Source organism: Equus przewalskii, chromosome 12 (assembly GCF_037783145.1).
Source record: "Equus przewalskii isolate Varuska chromosome 12, EquPr2, whole genome shotgun sequence".
Taxonomy (NCBI): domain Eukaryota; kingdom Metazoa; phylum Chordata; class Mammalia; order Perissodactyla; family Equidae; genus Equus; species Equus przewalskii.
Window position 1 is genome coordinate 4,657,660 of NC_091842.1, and position 17,415 is coordinate 4,675,074.

The 17,415-nt window shown below is 48.6% G+C and overlaps 1 protein-coding gene across 1 annotated transcript; it reads right to left on the reverse strand.

Annotated features, from left to right (window-relative positions):
- Positions 1–6,911: 6,911 nt before the first annotated feature.
- LOC139074823 (speedy protein E4-like) lies at positions 6,912–13,809 on the reverse strand. The gene is made up of 7 exons (XM_070567420.1): positions 13,532–13,809; positions 12,784–13,002; positions 11,900–11,958; positions 11,322–11,407; positions 9,661–9,829; positions 9,400–9,490; positions 6,912–7,768 (listed from the first exon to the last, which is right to left on the reverse strand). The coding sequence occupies exons 1-7, from the start codon at positions 13,617–13,619 to the stop codon at positions 7,761–7,763; spliced, it is 720 nt and encodes a 239-aa protein (XP_070423521.1). The 5' UTR covers positions 13,620–13,809; the 3' UTR covers positions 6,912–7,760.
- Between the last annotated feature and the right edge of the window lie 3,606 nt (positions 13,810–17,415).

The window sequence follows — 17,415 nt, forward strand, 5'->3', positions numbered from 1 at the left end:
GGGTATTTATCCAAAGAACATGAAAACAAGAATGCATAAATATATATGCACCCTTATGGTCATTGCAGCATTATTCACAATAGCCAAGACTTGGAAGCAACCTAGGTGCCCATAAAGGGATGAATGGATAAAGATGTGGATATACACAGTGGAATACTACTCAGCCAGAAGAAAGGATGAAATCTTGCCATTTGTGACAGCATGGATGGTCCTCAAGAGTATTATGCTAAGCAAAGTGTCAGAGGGAGAAATTCAAATACCATATTAGCTCACGAATAAATAGAAAATAAAAATAACAACAAACAAACACATAGAGACAAAGACTGGATTGGTGGTTACCAGAGGGAAAGCAGAGAGGCAGGAGGGTGAGAGGGGTGATTAGACACATGTGTGTGGTGATGGATGGAAATTAGTCTTTGGGTAGTGAACTTGATGTAATCTACACAGGAATTGAAATATAATAACGTACACCTGAAATTTACGTAAGGTTATAAACCAATGTTAGCACAATAAAAAATGATAAAGAAATTGCAAAGAACTAACACAAGATACCTGGAGGGGGAGCTACCATTAAAGGTTTAAAAGACTTCTAACCAGCTGCAACATATGGACTCTGTTTTTATCCTGAGTGAAAAGAACAAACCAAAAGACGTTTAGAAAATTGTCAAAATTTGAATATCAGATATTATATGTTAAAGAATGAATGGTATACTAGGTTATCCCACCCGCTTTTTAAGAGTCCGTATCATTTAAAGATACATTCAGAAATATTTACAGGTGAATTATTCTTAAGCCAAGAGGAGGGAGCCTCCATGAAGAAAATATCAGTTTGGATGTCAAAAGCAGATGGAGACTCATGTGAGGCAGGACTGGAAAGTGTCCCCTGGGACTGACTGTAATTGGGTCACTGCTAATCTTTACCAACAGATGCAGGACCAAACCAAGACCCTGGGAACAGAACTGGGATGGGAAGTGATGACATTTTTCCCAGAGAATACCTTTTTGTACCATCTGCTGTGCCACCTGAATAGACAGACTAACACAATGTCTGAGGGTGAGCAGGCCATCCCCGTGACGGGGGTTTCATCCCTAGAGGAAACAGTCAAAACGGAAGTGTGTCTACGTGGGTCAGGGTATTTTGGTGGCTGGAAAAATCCTATGCACCCAGTTCTCCCTGGACAGCAGGCCCTCTCCTTACGTAAGCAACAAGGATAAGCCATAGATGCACGATGTAGCAGTTTATTAGAAGAGCTATCCACAGTTTATCAACTTTGTGAAAGAAGATTTTCTGGATCCTAGGAAATCTTTACAACCCGCAAGTAACAACAATGGTGTCTTCTTGTAGTGAATACAAACCGCGTAAAGGATGGCATTTTCCTTTTTCTGTGACCATCAAGGACATCAGTCCTATTCGCAGCTCAGCTTCAGCAGCCCTGGGGTCCCACAGCGCCCACACACAGGAGCTGGACGAGGACTCTTGGTGCCGATCTCTCGCTCTCACCACTGTATTTGAAGTGATCATGTCTTTTATCTGTTTCTACGTTCCCATTTTAGAGTACAGATCCTTCGAAATCTCCTAAGCCGCGTTAGAAAACAAGGTGGGGGAACGTATGCGCAGACAGGAAAACTCACCTGGGATTCACTCATTTTCTGCTGCTCTTGGAAAAGCATAGAGACTGTTAACAGTGGACCTGGGGGAGGAGAAGCAAGTGATTGAAGTCCTGGGTGAGCTGGCCCGGGAGGCAGGAACCTCCTGCCTAAGAACCACCAAGGAGAGCTCAATGGAGGGACACCCTGGGCACAGTCAGCGGGGCTGAAAGGGCGATAGCGGACCGCACACCCCACGGTGGAACTCCAGCACGATCAGGAGGTAACTGGACACGTTACTCTCGTTGGTGAACAGAGACATTGATGCCTTTTTCAAATAGTTGGCCACCATTAAATAAAAGGTGCAAAAAAATTCCCATTATACTGCTTATGATTTTCTTACTCTCTCTCTAAGTTGTCAAAATCAAAGAACCCACAGGAACAGAGAATATGGCTCTCAAAAGTGAGATAAATGTGCATTACGGCACAGTTTTGTTTTTAAAATGCCTGACTAAACATACTTACCACAGCATTAAGAAAATTGTAATAGTGGACAGAGCGCTTGGCCCGGGGTTGTGTCCTGTTAGCAATCCCACCTACAGACCCGGTGACCTTGGACAAGTCACCTCCCTTCTCAGGCCCAACCTCCTCCTCCGTCAACCGAGGTGCAGGACAGAACCCGGCAGACTCATCCCGCCCTGCAGGGTGTGCTCCCACAAGGACAGAACCCAGGGGGATTCAGCATCACTGAGATCAGAGAACAAAGGCGCAGATGAAGACAGGTATGGAGTCTCTAAAAGGAGAGAGTCTTGAGTTTCATGGCAGTTACATCATCACATAAATTTTCCAAAAGTAATCAAAATGTACACAGTAAATGAAGGCTTTTTTTATATGGATATAAGCTATATGTTAATAAAGTTGATTTTCAAAACAAGTGGTTTTTCCAGATTATTTAACAGTTATGTAGCGGTTCTTAGGTAGCAATGACGGGTAAGCCGTCTTGTGTTCACGCTTCCCTCGTCCCTTGAGTGATACAACCCTAACTTCTTTCTCAACTTGGATTACGGCTGGTGCGGTCCTGTGATTGGTTCAGGCTGAAGATATCTGAGAGGAGACAGTCTGAGCATCCTTAGGCCGTCTTCTTAACGGCAAAGACATCGCCCTGGAATCTCTTTCCTCCTCCCGCCCCCTCCATAGTACAGAGCGCCCAGTGCGGCAGCTGCCCTGGACCCAGAGGTGGGAGCCACATGTCAGCATGGCACAGCCGAGCCGTCAGCCGTCGTCCCCGGGTGGCTTCAGGACAGACTCATTTCCCTCCTCTCGCTGCAGGATCCCAGGAGGAGGAGAGAGCGGCCAGTTCACTTAAACTGCATGTTTGGAGTCTGTCTGCTTCAGCGCTTTACCAGGACGTGAACGTGCCCCACACTGCCCACCGGCGGGTGTGAGAGTGTCCATTTCTCCACACCTTGCAGTGACACTGAGTATTGTCAAACTTCTTACATGATGGGAAAAGGACAGCCTGTTGCTGTGGTTTGATTTCTATATTCCTGGCCATTAGTAAGTGTCATGGACTGAATTGCGTCCCCTCTCCAAATTCATCTGCTGAAGCCCTCACCCCCCAATGTGACTGTATTTGGAGACGGGGCCTTGAAGGAGGTGATTAAGGTTAAACGAGGTCACATCACGGGACCCTAATCTGATAGGACTGTTGGTGTCCTTATAAGAAGAGGAAGTGACACCAGAGATCGATCTTTCTCTCTCTCTCCCTGCCCTCTCTCTCTCTCTCTCTCCCCCTCTTTTCCTCTCTCCCTGTGGGCATGCACAGAGGAAAGCCATGTGAGGACGCAGGAAGAAGATGGCCATTTCCAAGCCTGGAAGGTGACTCCTGCCAGGATCCTCACCTGCCAGCACCTTGATCTTGGACTTTCCAACCCCCAGATTGAGAGAAAAGAAATGTCTTGTTGAAGCTCCCAGTCTGTGGATTTTGTTAGGGCGGCCTGAGCTGACCAAGACCTTCGGGCTCCTACCTTTTCCATGTGTATTTATCAGACAGTTACCACATATTATCTGTCAATTATGTGTTCATATTCTTTGCTTATTTTTTCTTTAAGAAAAAAGTCCTTGTTTATTTGTAGGAGAAATGTTATACCTTTACAAAATGTATTGTAAATAAATTTTCCAGTGTGTCATTTGTCTTGGTTTACGTTTCCTTTTTCATATCATAACCCAAAAGTTTTACAGGTTTAAATCTGTTTATCTTTGGCGAATCCAGATCGTCTGGATTCTAAAGAATCTTCCTCTATGTAGAATTTATACAAATATTCTGCCAGAGGGCTATAAATCTTGGAAAAATATATATACCATGCTATACTATACTGCAATGTAATGTAATATACTCTAATATACATATTATAGTACTATAATGTACTGTAATATATGCTCACACACCGATTCTAGCTACGCCACTCTCATCTCTACCTCTGTCTTCACAAGAGATGGAGGTAGTGACAGGTCAGGATCGCTGAGCAAGCGCAGTGTCTCAGGAGTGGGAGGTCTTGATGAGGAAGAGGAGCACAGCCTCAGAGTGGATGTGGCAGCATGTCGTGGGAGGAGCGGGCAGGTGGGAGTAGCTGCAGACACAGGTGCCTTTGCATTGTCTGCAGGACTCCTGTGTCACTCCTGTCATTTCATTCTATTTGTCTCAATGTTTTGTCTCTATAAAGCTGCTTCCCTTTGCTTGTCCCTCACTCTTAAATGATCCCACACCCCTGCAACAGTTCCATCTGCCACAGCATCCCATTTGTCTTCGAAAGTCCTATAGAATCCTTTTTTCCCACAGAAAGTTCCAGATGCCCAGTACCGGGCCATTGTTTCAGCTTTGTCATCTGACCCGCTCTGCATAAGCTGTTACTGCATCAAGCCCTTCAATCCTGTGACTCTTACTTTCCAGCTCTCATCCCTCGAGTTCTCCCGTCACTCCTGTTTCTCCAGGAAAGCATGCTCCTCCTCTGCTCTGCAGCTGAGCCTCCATTGCTGCAGGCTCCTTAGTTCTGCTCAGCCTCTGCGCACAGCCCTTGATGCTCTTTGGTTCCAGGAGCTTGGCTGCTCTCACTCTTCCATCTTCTTCTTTTCCTAGTAGTTCCTAACATTCCTCCTCTGGGAGTCACACATCTCTCTGTCATCCGCTCACATCTCTGAAGCAGCTCTCTTGATTTATTTGCCTTCTCAGCCTTCAGTGACCTCCAGCCTTGCCCTCCTTCTCAACTGGTCCATCTCTTTGTCCTCGGAGTCTCTGGGGCTTCACCTCCTTCTCAATGGCCTCGGCTTCCCCTCCTCTTCAACTGGACCAATGCTGACCTCAGGCTTCTCTCCACTTCTGGGCTGATGCCACAGCTTTCTGCCCTGGTCTTTCCAAACACCTCCAATGCTCGCCTTGCCCTCAGCAGCCTGGCCATCCCTTTTCTTACCTGTTTGTTGTCTGCATCCCTCGTCCTTTTTTTTGCGTGACTTTCTACTCAGCCCTTCCCTCACTTTAGCTGCTATTTCCTTGTCTGCCCTCACCTGCTATCCGGTGGAGACCTGGGGCTTCTTAAATGCATGTCAGTTCCTAAGGGTCTCCTAAGCTGTATCTATTTCCAGGCTGCTCCCATCAGACTGTTACTCCTCTTAGTTTTCTAGTTGTTTCCACGTCTGCTGAATCTAGTTTCCCTGCTACCCTTAGCCCATCAGCCATGTCCCACTGCTGAATGCTGCCCATCTCCCAGAGCTGGTGCCATCAGATGTTCGTGTCCCCAAGCTCTTCTGGCCTTGGTGGTTTCACTCTCTTCAGTTGCTCCATGCTCATCAGCTGATCTCATGTACCAGAACTGCATCCCAACTCTTGATACACAGACCTGTTTTTTCTTTGGCTTTTCTTCACTCAGATACTCACATGTCATTAGCGGTTCCTGTGTATAGAGTTGCTCCCGTTTCCTAAATTTCTCACATCTCCCAAGCTATTACAGTTGTCTGTGAGCACCCCATTATTTCAATCCTTAATTCTCTGGCTTCTCCTGTCTCCCCTGACGTAGCTCTGACCTGAAGTGTTCCTGAACCTGCACCTGTTTACCTTCCCTGACCACCTGAGTTCTAACGGAGCTCAGACTGGTCAGTGTGTCGGATAATGAAGGATTTGGCTGGTCCCTTGCCCTGGTTCCCAGGAGGAAGCCTTTAAATCCTTGGAACTTCCTGAGTGATAGGAGTGTCAGGTATTCACGCTGGGCCATTGGACCGCACTTGAGTTTATGCTAACACGGTGATGCAGGATGCAGGCCAGTTACCCTAGAAAGCCCAGCCCTGTGATCACAGGATCAGGGCTCTGAGCCCTTGGTACCAGCCAGTCTCTGGGGAGGGAAGGGGGCTGAGATGAGTTCATTGCATGGCCAGTGAGCGAGTCTGGTGCCTGCATAAGGAAACCCCAACAAAAACTTGGGTCACCAAAGCTCAGGTGAGCTGCTCTCTTGGTGACACACATCTGTGTGCTATTGGGGTGACAAAGCCCGAGGACATGGAAGCTTGGCCTTTAGGGCTGTCCCAGTGTTCTCTGATGCTCCCACCTAGCAAGATGTTTCCCTCCAATAATTCAGCATTCTTGTCATTACTCTTTCTTCTCCACGCCCATCTTACTAAACAGCTTTAGCTCTTCCTGTCTTCTTGTTTTTTCCCAGAAATTTGTCCAACCCCATCATTTCTTTTTCATTGTTCTTATTTCTTCACCCACTTTGGATCTCCCTACTATCACATAAACCTGGAATGGGAGGTTATGAAAGGACTCCCAGGAGGATTAAAATAGAGCACACTGCGTGTGTGCCCCTGTGCCCTTGGGTCCGCGTGCCAGGGACCCTTTCCAGGAATGCACATCTTGTTGGGTCGCCGTTCCTTACTCTGAATTTCAGATTACCATCCAGGTACCCAGAGCACTCTCTTCCTTCTTTCCCCTCTTCCCATTGCTCTCCCTCAATATCTTCACCTTGTTTCCTTATTTCCTGTAGCTTAGCGCACAACCTGAAGGACCTACAACTAGAATACACAACTACGTACTGAGGGGCTTTGGGGAGAAAGGAAAAAAAAGAAGATTGGCAACAGATGTTAGCTCAGGTGCCAATGTTTAAAAAAATAAAAGAGTCTAGCTTAAGATCTGCCTCATCTTCTATTGCTTTTTCTAAAGAAAAATAATTCAGGATTATCTTTCAGAGTTAAGAAACTTGGTTGAATCATCACAACCCCATTAAGCAACATTATCGTTTGACACCAAATAGGCAACCAGGCTTTGCACCACACACATCGTGAAGGTGAGAAGACTTTCCTCTTTATTATATCTCCCTGAGAGATGAAACATCACCGCCTGTTTCATAATCTAAATAACATACAGACATGTCATCAAGGCAAGTTTAAAAAGTACAACTGAATTCTCCCAATTCAATAAGGAAGCCTAAAATATATAAATTTATATTTACAGGAATTTGGGGGAACTACCCACCTGGCTATAAATAAAAATAATACATATATTATGTAAATATAATAGATAAAAACACAAAAAGTCTCTTAAAAATGTAAACAAAATTACATATATAGCAGCTATAATGCTCATTACCAAACTTTGCATGTTTTCAAAACCATGACTATTTCAAAACTATTTACAATAAAAATATCAATTATAAAAATCAATATAGTAATCCTATGGGCAACATTTTAAAAATAAACCAATGAAATTTCTGGCATATATGAAGTTATCCATCCCAATCCTTGGCTCTAATTTGATATTTTTAAAATAATTCCCTCCTATCTGGAACCCCTGCACTCCGCCTTCAGATGGTTCTAGACTGTGGAAACCACGTGGGTAACAACCAGGCCTGCAGCTTCTACCTCGGGGGACGGTTGAGTTCAACAGTCTGAGGATGTGGCAGTGCCTTAGGAAGGGGTGGACGCTGAGAAGACCCTGGTTCCTTCTTGTCCCTCCCTGGACTCCTGGCTGTGCCCCCAGCTCCTAGGAGTACGACACGAGAACCGTTCGGCTCATTCTCAGGTTCTGGGTTCTTCTAGACTATGTGCACAATTGGCTCCTCTCTTCCTTCCTCATGTCTGTCATTGGTGTCTGGGATGACTTCCTGCTCACAACCCGCGTCTCCCCGGCCTCAGTGACCTGGAAGTAAGAGAAAGAGAGGAGGTCAGATTGTGAAGAGGCAACTCCCCACATACGAAGATGGGTCACATTCTCAGTCAACTCTAACCAGAGTTTAAACAAACTGATAAATCCCACTGTGTCTCTGATCTCCATTCTAAACCCCAATCCTGAACCATCATTTTCAAGTGTGATTCTTGGACTTTGGTGAGCCTGACGCCAAGAATTACTTAATACGCCTAAGGGCAGGCCCAGTGATCGGCTTTATACACAGGACTCTGGGGGATGCTGCTCAGGGAGTGGCGCCCACGTGGAGGAGATGCTGCTTTAGGCTTACCTTGCACCTTGTTCTTTGTGCTGCTTAAAATCTGGACTTCCAACCACACTACGAACATCACTAACCTGTCAGCCTCAGGAACCATGAGACCAGATCCCCAAGGATGAAGGCCTGGTACCTAATCCTAACCCTGGATGCCAATGTTTAACCATGACACTTAGCCCTAATCTTGGCTGCTGCTGTGCTCTGAATGCTTGTGTCCCCCAGATTCACACGTAGAAATCCTAACCTCTAAGGCGATCGTGTAGGGAGATGGGGCCTTTGGGAGATGATTCGGTCATGGGGTAGAGCCCTCATGAATGGGATCAGTGCCCCTGTAAAGGAGACCCCAGAAAGCTGGCTGGTCCCTTCGACCAGGTGAGGACACAGCGAAAGTCGACAGTCGGCCACCCAGAAGAAGGTCTCTACCAGAACCTGACCACGCTGGTCCTCTGGGCTCCCAATTCCAGCCTCTAGAACTGCGAGAAGTCAATGCTGGTCATCAGCCACACGGCCTGTGGTACTTTGTTAGCAGCCCTACTGGACTAAGACACTAGTTCACAGGTTTAAACCAAATCTCTGCTTCACCCTCTGCCCAAATCTCCCACTCTCACGTGTTGATTGTCAGCAGCCGCACTGAAGCTAGTTTTCTTAGCCTTTGCTCTTTCCAACACATTCCTTGACCAGAAACTTGCGGGAAAAAGTGCAATGGTGCAAGAGGAGAGGTTGGTGCAGAAGGGGCGAGTCGGGCGAAAGGAGGGGCTCACGGGAGATCTGGCCACAAGCAGTGTGTTTGAAAGTAAATTTGGTTGAAAACATAGCTGGTCGTCATTTATCGTCTATGATTGGCTATGTAGACTGTCCCATCTAACATCCTCTTGTTAAGCATTGACTTTTTGTGAACAAGTTCCTATGGCTGGTATCACCGAAGGATGGCAGGCCAAAAACGAATTAAAAAAAGAAATTCAAAAACACAATATATGGAAAAAATGGGAAACGCATTCATTTTCATAAAAATCAATGTTTCACTAAAGCTATTATTAAGACCCAACTGCTTTGGGTGCAGTGATTTCAGCCAAATCCAGGCCTCGGTGACAAGCTGGTTCCTGAGGTGTGGCCACGCACGCAGCCCCCGAGGCCGTGCGTGTGTGTGGCTGTCAGTTCGTGGCTGCAGCTGGGTCGGTGTCTGGTGGACCTCGGCTGCTCGACTGCACGGTGTGTGGAAGGGTGACATGGGGTGGGGGGCCCCTGACGGTGGGCCCAGCAAGTGGATTCCTTAGGTTTCCTAAACAGACAGGAAACCGTCCTGTCAACACCTGAGAGGACACAGACCTACCTTCCCTCAGGCCTCCACGGTCCCTGGAGCCCTGGGGCAGGAGGGCCCGATCTCGGCCCCACACCCAGAGATCGGGATCAAAAGCCTGGATCTGGAAAGACAAATAGCCTCCTGAAGAGATGACGACTCTGCAGCTGGACCCCCACCCTCCCTTGTCCAGCCTCCAGTTCCTTCTCTTCCCAAGTCCCAACTCCAATCCTCCAGGATCCCCTCTCTCTGCAGTTGGGCCCTGCCCCTCTCCCAGCCCCAAAGCCCACCCACCTCCTCGCACTCTTCCCGGGTGACCCTCATCCTCCAGTCCATGGAACGGACGAACTGTAATCGCAGTTTGTGGAACAAGGGGCGCTCAGCGCGGTTTTTCCCATAGAGGAAGGAAAAGATGGCCTGTTTGGGGGCCTGGTTATCCTCTTCCATGTCGTTGGCCAGGTAGCTGGGGGAGACATCAGGATGCTGCTCAGGAGTGGACCAGGAAGGCCCTCCGCCTGGGGTCAGCTTCCCAGACAGGACGCAGGCTCATCATCTTCACACCGGACCTGCGGAGCCCTGCCCAGCGTCACAGAGTGCCACCCAGCCTCCAAAACGCCACTGCTGGGCAGGGACCCGAAGGACGCCTCTCACACTTTGATGATGAAGACAAAACCCAAAACCCCTCTTCCCTTCCCCGGGTGTCTGTGCCCACAGCCGTCTCCTCAGACTGTGAGCACACATGCAGCTCCTGAGGGCAGGAAGGGATGTGACGCTATTTCTGACTTCATCCTTCCCGCCAAGTGACTGACACAGGCCTTGGTTCCTACTGATGCATTAATTCAACAGCACATCTTGACTGTCTCTTCCTGTCACCTCGTATTCCCTGGCATGCAGGAAACACTTGATATGGTTTTGTTAAATTAATGATTGAATGGATGGATGAGTGAGTAAACGCTTTATCTCATAGCCAAATGCAATACTGATCACCTCCTAGACACAACATACCTTAAACTTTTACAAAATGAGAAAAGTTGTGCTGAGTGTTTTGAGAATGCACTGAGGTTTTGACAGGACCTGCCGTCAACAGGTGTCTAGTCTAATGGGCTAAAGAAGGGGAGCGGAGAGATAAGAAATAACTATAATCCAAGAGACCGCATTATAATTAAAGTGCTACCGGGAGGCAAAAGTCAGGGAGGGCCGGGAAGGCATCAGGAAGGTTCCGATGTTTGAACCGACTCTAAGGACAGGCATTTTCTCCAGATAAATACGCGTGAGGGGCAGCTAGACGGAAAGCACCATACGGAAGCAGAGGGAAGGGTGTTTGGAGGGAGCAGTGGACCAGAGGGATGAAATATCAGGAGAGAGTGGGTTTGATGGAGACACTAGAGACGGTTGCATTCAAACGGAGGACTCTGGCCTTGATTTATGAGGCACTGAGCCCAGGGAACGGCGAAGGAGGGTGTGGAGGCGCTAGACCTGTGTTTGGAAGGATATTCAGGCAGATAAAGCCCACTGGCCCTGGGGGAGAATGTAGGAAACACCGGCACTTTCCGATAGATCTGTGTGAGGTCACGAGGCCCTGAACCGCGGCCTCGGTCCTGGGAATCCAGAGGAGGGGGTCAGTGACACTTGGTGTTGATCTGGGAGGAGAGAGAGGATCAGAAAGGGCACCTTCGATGGCCTGTTTGCTTGGGGGCAGGATGCTGTCAGCTCTTCCTTTCCCTACTTTTAGGATGTTTGCTGTTTTCTTTTGTTTGATCTTTTAACTGACCTTGGCATTATTTGTTTTTGCAAAGAACAGCATGAAAAAACACTATACAGTAACCCTGTCATTTTTATGCAGAGAGGAAACTGGACAAATAAGTTCAAGCAGAGGAGAGGGCAGGGTCCCACTTCTCTCCTCCACCCTCCCAGGGGGCAGAACATTGACTGAAGGGAGCAGGGGAAATACTCACAGAGCGATGAAGAAATGAATCCGCCGGTACTGCCAGGAGAAGAGGCCAGCCCGGCTGAAATAAGCTATGACCATGGACAGCAGATACTGATGGAAACAGGAGGGGAAAAAATCACCAAAGATGTCCCACCCTGGAGGGGGAGGAACAGCGGGATAAGGGGGCGGGAACTGGGGCAGGTGCTGCTGCTGCTCAGAGAGGAGACCCCTGTGTTGAGTGAGCCTGCGCGTTTGGGGAGGGGCAGGGGTCGTCAGAGGGTCAGAGTTTGGGATGCTCCCAGGACAGCAGGCTCTGCTGGTTTAAGCGTCTGCTTGAGGACGGCCCGCACAGGAGAGCCTTTCATAAGCTGGAGCAAAAGGGAGACCCAGGAGCTGAGAGGAGAGAGGACTTAAGGTGGCAACAATCAAAGGGGCTCGCCTCCCGCTCAGGTCCCGGAGGATCTGTAAGAGACCACGAGGCTCCCACGGGACCTGGGACAGGCGTCAGGGTGGAGAGGGAAGTGACCTGTGGGATCTGAGAGCGCTCCCCCGCCCCAGGAGAGATGCTGGAGCAGGAGTCCATCTGAGCGGAAAACACTGTACCTTGTCAGATACCAACAGATCTCGGTCCCAGGCCAGGAATCTTTTAACGACAGGATCCTCTGAGAAGAGAGGGCACATGTTAGGGTGACAACCGGAACAGGGCTGCTTTGGGAGCGTTCCAGAGTAAGGAGGACCAGGCCTCCCTGGGAGAAGTGTTTGCATTGTGTCCAAGGGTGAGGCTGATGGGAAAAGGGGAGAGAAGACCATTCAAGAAAGATGGTGCCCCCCTTGCCTGGGGCGGCTGAGTGAGAGGTAGGTGTCCGTCGCATGTCTGCGTGGCTCAGATCTGACATAAACAGTGATGCTCCCTCACCATGCATGAGTGTACACTGCAGAGGCCGCAAAGTCACTCAGTCACTTTCTCAACTGACAGCCACATCAGAGTGCAGAGGGAGCCTTGCCATCCCCCTTAGACATATTCAAAGGCCAGCAAGAGTGAAGACGTCTCAGAGGGACAGTCAAAACCAAGCTCTTATCCCAAGTGCACACTCTTCCCAAGTCTTGCCCAACCCTCTGTGACGCCTAAGTGTCTCCAGCGAGTGATCGTTACTCAGTGCTCCAAGAAGGAGAGCACAGCACCTGGCAGGGAATTCTTTTCCACTGGAAATGGGTAGTCATTGGAAGTTTCTTCTCTTTTTAAAAAAAGGATAGGATTGGGCTGCCCTGCAGTGTTTTGGTTAAGTTCGCGCATTCCACTTTCACCGCCCAGGTTTCATGGTGCTGGATCCTGGGCGCGAACCCATGTGCAACTCATTAAGCCATGCTGTGGCGGTGACCCACAAACCAAATAGAGGAAGATTGCACAGATGTTAGCTGAGTGACAGGCTTCCTAACCGAAAAAAAAAAAGAATAGGATGGAGGGTGCTGTCGGGGGCTCTTCCTACCGAGCAGTGTGGTGAAGACCTCGTGGTGTTCAGGCAGCACTGTGGACGCCCGCTGTTTCTTCAGCTTCATCCTGAGTCCACACAGCCACTCCACCGCCCAGCTGTCCTCAGCCTTGGCGGCTGTCTCCTCCTCCGTCTCCTCCTGGAGAGACTCCGACCACTCCCTCTTCCTCTTCAGGCCCGAGGACTCAGGCAGGGGCCTGGGATCTACCCAGCGGGCTGAGGAAAGAGACCAGGCCAACACTTCAAGCTTTTGTCTTTGGAATTCAGCCATTGGTCACCCAAGTGCCAGCCACCCCGAAAACCAAACCTCCTCTCCATTCTCTGCAGCCTCGTAGACTATTGGCCTTCTCCCAATCCATCTCTCCATCTTGCTCCTCGATGACATCCATCTGCTCCCATTCACCTGGTCTTTGTTCCCTTGCCCTGTGCTCTAAACTCCTCCGCATTATAGAGAATGTTCTCATTTGGAAAAGAACACAAAAGGAAGCCTCCACTTGTTTCCTCTCTTCCCTTTTCTCATCCTTGGATCTCAGCTCCTAACCCTCCTCCCTTGCTTCCCAGGTTCTCTTCCTTCCATGTGGATATCCTGGTCCCCCGCTCCTGTGTGCTCCTTCTCCAATCCCCGCCTTTCGGCATCTCTCCTTCTCGCACACACACCCTGCTCAGCTACTCCTTCCTGACTTCTGTTCCTTCTCCTCCTTACTGGTCGACCCTCTCAGACCCCTTCTCATTCCAGCTTCCTCACCTGATGGTCCTGGGCTTTCTTCATTCACTATCACCTCCAGGGGGTACCCTGACGTGCTAGGCTGGGGACTCGGTGGACGACTGCTCATGATTTCTCCCAAACTCTTTCTTCCCTGCCAAGAAAGCTACACCCTAGTCTGCCCCAAATCCTCCTCTGGATTCTGGCTGAATATAAGCCCGTTATCCCTTCTCCAAGCTGTGGAGAAGCTAGGAGCGGAGAAAAGCTCTGAGAAGATGCTGTTGGCCACCTCCGCTGCCAAGCACCACGGAGTTTGGTCCTTCCAATCAGGAAGGTCGGAAGCCTCTGACATCATAGTCATTCCAACCTGGCAACCAGTTTGAAGGAAAATGCGTGTAACTGCCAAACCAATGTGTGCACTTCTCCTGGAGATCAGGGGTAAGCGAGAACTCTTGCCACTGACCCCACCTCTGACCATCCTCCTCAGCCATCCTCCAGGGGTCCGGATGCCTCGTCATCCCTCCCCAGCAGATGCCCTGTTCTCTCCATTCTAGACTTGAGACACGTTGGACTCTCTCCCTCCCTCCTGATGCTATTTCAGAGCATAGTCTGTGGGGGAGGGAGGAGAGTGAGGAGGAAACTGAGGGGAAGCGGAAATGGGAAGACCTTACAAGAGTGAAATAAGTATGTAAAAACCATCCCAGGTGCATTGACTTCTGGATTAAAAAGTCACTAAAACACTCAATTTGGCCAAGCTCTTCTGCTCCGTGTTTCCTGACACTCTGCTCAGGATTCTGTGCTGGGGACACACAGCCTCTACCCTCAGGCATCTTTGAGTCAAGGGACATTTTGAGCACCTAAGACCATGGAAAACCGTACATGTGCTCACACACACACACACACACACATATACCCTGACACTTCACATGGTGTCTCCAATCTCAAGGAGTCTGTGGATTGCCTAAAGTCTGCCCCTCAATTGCAGTTGAGAAACTCTAGTCTACAGATCAAATTTTTAACTATGTGTATTACTCTTGACCCAGAAATTTCACTACCATTTGTGTATCATATGAATAAAATGCCACATGCACAAAAAGATGACATGGAAGAACCTCCAATTCAAGACAGAATATGATGTTTCTGTGAACATGTGGAGCACATGGAAGTACAAAGTGCAGGAAATAGCCACCTGGTCTAGATAGGTCACTCTAGGCAGTGCCCATCTTAAAACATGTTAGTACTTTGTTCAAAAGTGGACTAAAGAGCCCACGTTGGGTGTGACATGTTTGGGGGAAACTCCTCCTGTGGAGCGGTTTCACCACAGTGGCTGTAGCGACAGGGCGGAAATATCAGCAGAGTGAAGCAGAAGTGCTGTGCACACACCGTCCTTTCCATGTGGGGTCACATGGAGAAATTCAAATACAGATGCCTGGACCCAGCCCCATAGATTCTAACTAACAGAACTGAGGTGGGGCCTAATTTAACTTTCTCATGGACGCACACTGGGATCTGGAAATTTCTGGGTTGGATGTGCCACCCAGGTCAGGGCAATGGGGATCCTAAAGAAAGCAACGTCACTGCTGAGTGAAATAAACAGGAGGGAGGTCAGCTGTGATCTGGGCCTCACGTGGCAGGGCTGTGGCCAGGCTGAGTCCATGCTGAGCGGGCCTTATGAACCAGCCTCCAATCCTCCTGCCAACCGGCCCACGACAACCCCTCCAGCAGCCTCGGTGCTGACGTGGACAAGGAGACCTGCGATCAGAGTTTGTCCTGAGCACCCACCCAATAGTGCATGTGCCCAGGAAGAAACTGCCCTCTCCTCCAGGAAGCTCACCCCTTGCCAGGGGCTGCCCATCTGCCCGTTCTGTCGTCCTCCAGGGAACAGTGGTCACTGTACCTCCCCTTCTGTGACCTGAAAGACCTAGAAAAACCCCTGGGAGAATGACAGCGACTGCTAAATCACAGAAGAGAATTCCGTGACGGGGACATGGAGGAGAGGTGCTGGCTGTTGCCCTCGAAGGTCTGGTGTCTGAAGCTAATTATTATGGGCAAATCTTGGTCATTAACTTTTATACCCCCCTCCCTCATGGCTGAGATATTCTTGGTGGATCCCCAAAGAAGGTTCGTTGGACTCTGGGATTCATTGCCCATCTGCCAAGTCTTACAAAAAGTTGTTTAAACACCAATGTGCCCATTTATGTTAGAAAAACTTGTTTTGAAATAAAGATTTGTCATTCATAAGACACTTCGGGAGCACTGTCTCATTTTCTTTGTTGAGGTGGGAAACTGGGTTCGAGTACTTGTTTTTTAGACATGACAGTATTCAGTAGTACAAGTGAGCAGTGGAGGCCGGTGACCCAGGCTGACGGGCCCTCTCCTCAACTTCACCGTGGCCCTTCCAAGCTGCTCAGAGAAGCCGCCATCCTTCACCTGGTGAAAATGGAAAAGGACGTGGAGAAATGATCCCTGGATGTTTTCCTGGTTCAGGCCCTCTTGCTCCCATTGCAGCATTGCCTCTGCGAGAACTCAGGCACAGGCCACGCTTGATAGCAGCAAAGCTGGGAAAGACCCTTCCTGGCCACGCAGCCCCTTCCAAGAGCAACTTGGGAGGCTGCCACGTTTGTGCGGGATTCGGGATTCGTCTAATGCTGCAGTTCAGCTGGGGAAATCAGGAATGGGTGACGGGCCCATTCATTTGGGGGAATCAGTACTTAGTCCCTTATTTTTTTAAGAGCATTTTCTATAAAACTTGTACTATAAATACTTCCTCTGTCAGTTGCATATGTATCTAAATCTTTGAAAAGCTAAGTAAGACTCTCCCCAGCATTACAACCCAGGGATGTTTTTTAAAGGCCTGATAAGAGCTCTCTCTTTAAAAAGTAAACCTCAGGGAAGATACTGTCCCTATCTTTGTCACCATGGGCCTTTGGGCTAGATGTTAGGCATCTCGCTCTGAGCTATAACTCCCTGCTTGTCTTAGAGATAGAAGTTTTCTTTTTCCTTTGGGTACAGGTGGACGGCCACCCTGACTACCAGGTGAATTGAGGATGATCTATGAAAGAATGCACAGCAAATGGGGCTGTCTAGTCCCCTTACAGGAGGCAAGTTACCGTCCATCTTGAGAACATGTACTTACTGGATTATCTGTGTTGAGCTGGATAAAAAGATGAGGTTCTTTTCTCTCTTTGCAGTCTCACTAGTGGTCCCCGTGCTAATGCATAACAGTGTTTTGACTTAATGGTCATTCAACAACAAAACTGTTCCTTATTTCTACATTTCTGGAGAGGATCTGGGTTGGCAGGAGATTTTAGTTTTAATCCCAACCCCAGCTTTTAAGAAACAATTGGTCAAGGACACGGTCAAATTAATTCACCAAAACAGTAACGATAATCATGGTCCTTCTGATCCCATCTTTGAACAACGACACTGTTCCCTACCACAAACTGCATCCTCTTTGAGAGGGAAGATCCCAGGTATTTGTTTTATTTTGCGGTTTGTGTTTCCTTTCTGACTTTCCTACACTTTTTATGCATTAGGTGTCTAATCCACTAGAGCTACAATGTCTGTATTCTTGTTCTTCCTTGGAGAAACTATACGCCCACGGGTGATAGTAATTCACGTCACGGCGGGGCATTAACTGGATCCTAGTCTTTCATTGAAACTTCTCCAGGTATTTCAGTCAAGGGGACATGATCCACCCTTTCCTTCCCCTCTGCTGGTGGTGGGGGAGTCTCAGTTCTAACCCAAAAGATCTCAGCGCAGGGAAAAGATCAGGGATCCAGGACACAATCGCACCGCCTCCTAGTTGAGGCGACACTTTCCTTGAGCCCTAACAGCAGTGAAGATAAAGGGGAAATTGCGTCCCAGGTCTTAGCGGCCAATTCTCAAAATATGGCTCGATGATGTACAGAGTTTTAAGACGTTCC

Excerpts from the sequence above, each read along its gene's own strand:
- LOC139074823 (XM_070567420.1), bottom strand. The coding sequence starts at position 13,619 with ATGAGCAGTCGTCCACCGAGTCCCCAGCCTAGCACGTCAGGGTACCCC. Across the intron at positions 11,959-12,783 it reads GGTCTTCACCACACTGCTCG|AGGATCCTGTCGTTAAAAGA; the intron begins GTAGGAAGAGCC and ends CTCTCTTCTCAG. Across the intron at positions 9,830-11,321 it reads ATTCATTTCTTCATCGCTCT|CTACCTGGCCAACGACATGG; the intron begins GTGAGTATTTCC and ends TGTCTCCCCCAG.